General features: G+C 44.0%; 1 protein-coding gene across 2 annotated transcripts in view; it reads left to right on the forward strand.

Moving 5' to 3' along the window:
* FDFT1 (farnesyl-diphosphate farnesyltransferase 1) overlaps nucleotides 1-5,652 on the forward strand; it is a 31,460-nt gene extending 25,808 nt beyond the window's left edge. For both annotated transcript variants that reach the window (XM_008150766.3, XM_008150765.3), the window contains 2 exons: nucleotides 369-521; nucleotides 5,122-5,652. In XM_008150766.3, coding sequence (XP_008148988.1) covers nucleotides 369-521; nucleotides 5,122-5,343 — 375 coding nt within the window. In that variant the 3' untranslated portion in view covers nucleotides 5,344-5,652. The remainder of the gene's footprint in view (nucleotides 1-368; nucleotides 522-5,121) is intronic.
* Nucleotides 5,653-7,517: the final 1,865 nt, after the last annotated feature.

The raw sequence follows: 7,517 nt of genomic DNA on the forward strand, positions 1-7,517 counted from the left end.
TTCGGAAATTATTTTTCAGATCTAATAACTAGCATGGAAAATGTTACATTGGTTTGTATTTGTTTTTTTCCCAAATAAAAAAAGGACTTCCATGACTAAACTATGGAATCATTTAAGACTGCAAAGACCACTTGATTATTCTGTGTGTTGTCGAGAAAGGGGGGAGTGGGAAAGGTAAAAGTCTTGACATTCTTTATGGGAATTTTTTCTTGGTTAGTTATTAGTTACATCTTAGCTCTTTGGCAGCTCTTTCTATAGAAGATTTTCTTACCTTCTCATGATGATGAATGCCTACAGAGCTACTTCTTTCTTTTGTTTTATGAAATGAAATGAATTAGTGTTTTTGTCCTCTTGTTTATTGTCTGTAGGTAATGGCCATTGCTACTTTGGCTGCCTGTTATAATAATCAGCAGGTGTTCAAAGGGGTAGTGAAGATTCGAAAAGGACAAGCAGTAACCCTGATGATGGATGCCACCAACATGCCAGCTGTCAAAGCTATAATATACCAATATATGGAAGAGGTGGGCTATTGAACTACTTGGATAAATTGTGGCTATTTTTATGATTTACATAGTGTTTACTTGTTTAAACATGTCATTTGGGTATTAGATGACCCTAACAACTCACTGTTATGTAGTAAAGAAGTAGGAGTTGGTGGCCTTGAGCGGGGGCGGGAAAAAGTGCACACAGGGAGGGAGCTGGTTGTTGACTCTGGTGAGAGGAGTTAAATGAAGCAAGGCTGGAACTCCTATGTAGAATCCTGTTTTTCGAGCTAGGAGATGATGTTAGAGGCCAACTAAGCTTCTGGTTTACAGGTGAGGCGTGTGAAGCTGAGGCTTGTATATGCTCATGCACTGTCTGACTGAGTGGTTCTTGGACCACAGACCTTATTTCCTGACACCCCTTAGTACTTGCCATTACATCATGGGCCTCAATTGAAAAACCACAGTAGGGAATTTTGGCAAAGGAAAACCATCAAGTTGTAATTATTTCTAAGTTTTCTAATATAAATCCCATTTCAAATGCCAAAGCCATCCTATAAAACAAAACATGCTGGTTTAAAACGTCAAATCTCTAATAAAATATGACTAGGTTCAAAATATTTTTTTTTTCAAGGCTAAAACTCTAATCGCGAGGCCCTAGAATGGTGGTCCTCAAATGCAGTGGTTTTGCTTCCACCAGAGGACCTTGGGCAATATCTGGAGACATTTTTGATTGTCAACTGAGCTGGGGGTGGCTACTGCCAGCTGGAGAATGGAGGCCTAAATATGTTCTTTTGAAGATTGAAATACTACAGAACTATTTGAAAACATAAAATGACCCGTTTCACTCCTCCCTTCCCAGAGATCACCTCTGTCAATAGTTTTCTACATCCTTCCGGTCCCCTGGTTACACCTTTATAGGGATGTGATTTATAATAGCGGGATCATCCAAAACAGAATTCTACAAACTGTTATTTCTTCTGATATCTATTGCACATTGCACATACTCCTTGTATTTCCTCTCTGTCTTTTATCTCACAAGTTTTGGACCCTAGCATTTATACCAGAGGCACCTGTAGAAGGTACAAGAGAAAACCAAATTTTTTTAAAATCCTAAAATTCTTTTAGTGACTGGATGACCAAAATATTGCTGCCGACGATACTTGAGACAGTCCAGTTCACTAAATGGGCAGCACTTATTTGGGGTTTGCTATGTGCCTGGCATAGCAACTGAATAGGTTGATAGTATTAAGGTGAAGGAAACTTGAGGCCCTAACCCCAATGGAGCCATAATTTGGGCCCAGGTCTTCCTGACTTCAGAACCTATTCTGTCCATGATGTTCATGATGCTAAGGGGTTGAATTAACCTTTCAACACTGGATACAGTTGGCTCTCCGTATTCTGTTTCCACATCTGGGATTTAATCAACCACAGATCAAAAGTAATTATGGTCCTAGCTGGTTTGGCTCAGTTAATAGAGCATCGGCCTGTGGACTGAAGGGTCCTGGGTTCAATTCCAGTCAAGGGCACATGCCTGGGTTGCGGGCTTGATCCCCAGTAGGGGATGTGCAGGAGGCAGCTCATCAGTGATTCTCTCTCATCATTGATGTTTCTTTCTCTCTCCCCTTCCTCTCTGAAATTAATAAAAATATATATTTTTTAAAAAGTAATTATGGGAAAAAGGTTGTTGCTGACATGTACTGTATAGTTAAATCTATGGTGTGTGTGTCTATATTGAAGTTGTACAGACTTTTTCTTCTTGTTATTATTACCTAAACAATTCCCTAACAACTATTTACATGACATTTACATTATATTAGAAGTAATCTAATCTAGAGATGATTTAAAGTATACACAGGAGCATGTGCTTAGGTTATGTGCAAATACTATGCCATCCTATATAATAAAGGCTAATATGCAAATTGACCAAACTGCAGAATGACTGGTTGCTATGACGCGCACTGACCACCAGGGGGCAGACACTCAACGCAGGAGCTGCCCCCTGGTGGGCAGTGCACTCCCACAGGGGGAGCACTGCTCAGCCAGAAGCCGGGCTCATGGCTGGCGAGCTCAGCGGTGGTGGCGAGAGCCTCTCCCACCTCTGCGGCACCGCTAAGGATATCCAACTGCCCACTTAGGCCCATTGCAGACATCCCCTGAGGGCTCCAGGACTGCGAGAGGGCACAGGCCAGGCTGAGGGTCCTCCTACCCCCCTCCCCCTCACACACACCACCACCAAGTGCATGAATTTCGTGCACCAGGCCTCTAGTTTTATATAAGGGACTTGAATGTCCTTGGAATTTGGTCTCTTTGCAGGGTCCTGGAACCAATCCACTGCATATACCAAGGGATGACTATAATGCATTCTGGGCACTATTTATTTCTTCATTTTATATGAATTAGAAACATTTTCTGTAGTACAAAGTTCAGGGAATGTTTTAGTTTCACAGTTTTATTTATCACCGATTTTAGAAAACCATTTCTTAAAATGCTGTAGGCAGTTCTATATTAAAATTCTATTTTATTTTGTATTTTTCTTAACTATTGGAATGAAATTCTAGGTGTGATTTACAGTTGGATTTAGGGTAACAGTGGGCCAGCCATGGCTGGCTGACCTCATTTTTGTAAATAACTTTGTTTTAGAATAAAGCCACACCTGTTGCTTTACATATTGTCCGCTATTGGTAACAGTGGCAGAATGGACCAACTGCAGCAGGGCAAATAGTTTTTTGTTCTCTAAGAAAAAAATTGGCCTCTGATTTTGGGCATCACATATTTTGTTTAATCTTTTTGAGTATTGATAACATACATGACATTTTATGCATTCTAATATATAGAGGCTTATAAGGTTATAGCAAGAGTAGGTGTAAAAGTAACTATTCTAGCTCATGGCTGAGGAGGAGGAATATAAGGGGATTTTGACCTTTCATTTAATTTTTGTATTCCTTGTTCTTACAGGTATAGTTCCATCATCTAAATTTTGTTTTGAAGAATTGTAGTTTCATCCCCATCTCTCTTTTCTCTCTATAGTTGTCCTTTGTAACATAATATTAGATATTAGACAAAACTAGCATATTCCTGTAGGCATATTCTTTTATTTCTTTGTTATATGAAATTGCAGCTGTGCTTTTGGGTGGGGAAGAAGGAAGATGGCAAAAATAAATACTTTTGAGAAAAAATACCCATTCTATAATGAAAATTTTGGAAAACAATTACTTTTTTTAATTCCTGCTCTGTGCTCTTCACCCACTGCCTACCCCTCAGCTCAGATCATCACATGCCATCTTATTAACCTCCTAACTGGTTTGTCAGTTTGAGTCAGTAAACAGTTATGGAGGGCCTACTGTGTACCAGGCACAGTGCTAGGTTGGAGGTAAGAAGATGAATAAGAGGAAATGCTTTTGAGCTTGCAGTCTAGTTAGGGAGCAACTAGATGATTTCAATGTAAGAGATAAGGTAGGACTATGTACAGGAGAGTGGCACTGGGCCCAACGGGGGTGTGGGGGGTGTTTGCGGGGGGAGTGTCAAGGCAAGTTTTCTAGAACATTGGTCACCAACCTTATGGACCTCATGGACCATCAGTGGTCCGCGGACCACCGGTTGGCAACCGCTGCTCCAAAAGGTTTCCTTAAACCAGGAGTCACCAACCTTTCGGACCTCACCGACCACCAGTTGGAGACAACTGTTCTAGAAGACATATTGGTAAAGTTAAGTCTTGGGCAATAGGTAAGAGCCAGGTAAAGGAATGTGGGAGCAGCATTCCAGCAGAGGGAGTGGTGTGAGCAAAGAAAGGAACAGTGTGCAGTAGCAGCACGTGTAAAACAACACAGGCCTTCGTTTCTCAGGTGTGAAGAAGGGAGGGTGTGGCGGGCCAGGTAATTGCGGCCTTGTGCTCTACATCAGGAGCTCAGACCTTATTAGCTGGCAGTAGGGAGCCACTGAGGTTGTCAAGCAGAGGTTTTAGGTCTCTGACTGTGGAGAATGGATGAGTGGGTTTTGGTAGTCCAGCATAGAGGCAGGAGCTCAGTGTGGAGGCTGGTATTACCCAGAGGAGAGTCACTGGGGGCCGAACCAGGGGCTGTAATTGGGGGCATGTGGAGGAGGAGTGGGTTCAGCAGACGTTTCAGAGGTTTGCAGAGGAGGTAGGTGTGGAGGTGCAGGGAGGACTTTAGGATGAGTCAGGTGACCTGTTTCTGTTCTTGCCTTTCTTCCTCCAGTCTGTTGCCCATCCCACAGATTCAGTCTTGTCTTAAGCTGCGTCTGCTAGTCTTTCCGGTATTGTTTCCCCTTCGTCATATGCTGCTTCAGCCTAGAAACTATGCTGACATTACCAAGCACCTACTGTGCTCCTGGCTGTGGGAGGTGTGGGGATGGATGACCATTGAGGACCAGTGGCTCCCGGTGCAGCATGGCTCAGGCCTCTCTGCTTGCTCTGTAAGGCAGGCTTTGGGATTACACAGGCCTGGGTTGATATCTTGCCCTATTAGTGGAGTGACCTGGCGTTATTACTTTCATGTTCTGTTTGGTAAAAGGGAATAAAATCCCTACCTGTTTGGAGTTGTTGTAAGAACTCAACACATTATGTTTATATAGTCCTAGAACTCAGTAAGTAGCACTTACTGTCTTTTCCTTTTAACAGATCTATCACAGAATCCCCAACTCAGATTCATCTTCCAGTAAAACAAGGCAGATCATCTCCACCATCAGAACACAGAATCTTCCCAGTTGTCAGCTGACCTCCCGAAGCCACTACTCCCCCATTTACCTGTCGTTTCTCATGCTCCTGGCTGCCCTGAGCTGGCAGTATGTGAGTACCCTGTCTCAGGTCACAGAAGACTATGTCCAGACCGGAGAGCACTGATTTGTTAACATGAAACAGACTGACCTTTTTTCAAGGATGGATATTGGTGTCCCCTTTTCTCCCCTCCTGCGTTAATCCTGTAATTCTGTGGGCTTGGACCCTGGGAAACTGTGACATGCAGCTGAGATGAGAATAAAAGAGGGCACCTCACCCTCAGCACCTGGGACCTGGGGGTGGTGCTCACCTGCGCATGATGGCTGAGGTGAGCACTCAGTGGTGTGGGTTGGGAAGTCGTTGCACTGGGACTGCTGACAGATCTGTGTGCATCCTGACTAGAGTTATAATTAAATGTATTTAATTTGAAGCAACCTTTGAACTCTTTATGTTCGTTTCTTTTCTCATTTTTTCTTCGGTTGATTTGAAGGTAATAGCTGTGAAGTTTACAGCTCTAGGTAATTTGTTTCCTAAGCATGCAGACCGTGTTCTGCACATGAAGACTGGGAATTAACTTCTGGGTGTTCTGGTAGTATTTTCCTCTTTGAAGAGGTTAACTTTCAGACAGATTGCCTTAGCCCCATTGTTGAAGATTGGTCTCGTTAAGGCCGTTTTTGCGAATTTGTAAAACAATGAATTGAATTACTCTGCAGTGGTCAAATGCAGTTCATTTGAAAGCTTGGGTGAGTGGCAGATAAAGGAACTCAAGGATGGAATTAGTGCTTGAGGGACAGATGGCACCACGATGCCACCTGGCGCAGTACCGATAAGGACACAGCTGCCTGGCCCCTGCATGAGGTCCCGCTGGGAGCCGGGAAAGGGGCCCGTGGCAGCCGCCCCGCCCCTCCAGCTGGTAGCCTGATTAGCTGCCAGCCTTCTCTGCTTTTGACCAGTTCCCTTAGCTGCATTCAGGGTTTTTAATTCAGCTTTTCTTTCTTTTCGTTACCAGTTTATACACTGAAGTCTCAAGAAAGGCAAAGGCCATGTTCAGGTGATTGGCTTGAAAGCTGAATGGTACTCAGCCGATTCTCCTAGCGCCGTGTTCACCTTCCTCTTCACCCGGCCCAGCCATTTTGTGACGTGTTCTCACCCACATGCCTCGCTGAGCTCTCAGCTTGGACTAGGGAGGGACCTGGCCCCACTAGGGGTGCCTGCAGCCCCTCAGGCTGAGAACCACTTGTAGGGCGTTCCAGTGCTTTGTAGAAGCCAGTAGTGCTTTGGGTGTATATAGCATATAGCTGCCCCTTTGCTGCAGTCCTTTATGAGGTGACTTAGTGAATTTGAGGTTTTTCCAGCAGAGGTGTTGGATTTGCATTGTTGTACACATGCCCACACTGATTTTCCTCCTGTGACACCGCCACCGGACAGTTAGCTTAGTTTTTTGGTCCAGGGAAGCTTCAGATAATTGGTTCATTTGAGGCTCAGCCCTGGACAAACTAGTGACTTGCCATGTACCCGCCATTCAGCTGTGAACCGGACTCAATAGTTATCTTCCAAGGGGTTTAAAGCATCAAAACTTGGTTTGAGATTCCAGGACAGGAATTTGTGTGAAGTCTAAGGTGAGTTCTGAAGTTCCAGGTGGACATCCTGGAAGCTTCTCCCGTGGCTCAGCCACGACCTGTGGGACTTGCCGAGCTTGTGTGGTTTGGTGACCTTAGGTCCCTCTCAGCTGGAAAGCGGTGTCATTTTTACTGTCACTGACTTGTGCAGAGGTCTTAGATCTCAGGCCCACACCTGTGCTCCCTTTCTTGAGACTTCAGATGTTTCCCTTTTAACCTTTTGCACTCAGATGTCAAGTGTGACTCGACACGGTTAGCATTAGAATAAAGGAATCGAGAAAAAAGCAAGCGAGTGCAAAGGGTTAAGTGTCTATTAAAAGTGCCAGATGAAATGCAAGGTAAAACCCAGCTGAAACTCAGATAAACTTAAGTATAATTATATCCCAAATATCACATGAGACAATACTTATTTGTTCGCTTTGGCAGCACACATACTAAAAAAAATTGAAATTCAAATGAAATTGGACATCCTATGTTTTTATTTGCTGAACTTGGTAACCCTGCTCTTTATATCACACTTGAATCCTTTATAATAAAGACTAATATGCAAATTAACCCCACACCATCACAAGATGGCTGCGCCCACAGAGGAGGTGGGGTTCCCATAACAAGTGATCAGCAGGGACCTGAGGCTGCATGGCGCCCAGCGTGCTCCAGGGAACCTGAGGCTGCACACCCCAC

The sequence above is a fragment of the Eptesicus fuscus genome, chromosome 6 (genome assembly GCF_027574615.1).
Source record: "Eptesicus fuscus isolate TK198812 chromosome 6, DD_ASM_mEF_20220401, whole genome shotgun sequence".
Classification (NCBI taxonomy): Eukaryota; Metazoa; Chordata; class Mammalia; order Chiroptera; family Vespertilionidae; genus Eptesicus; species Eptesicus fuscus.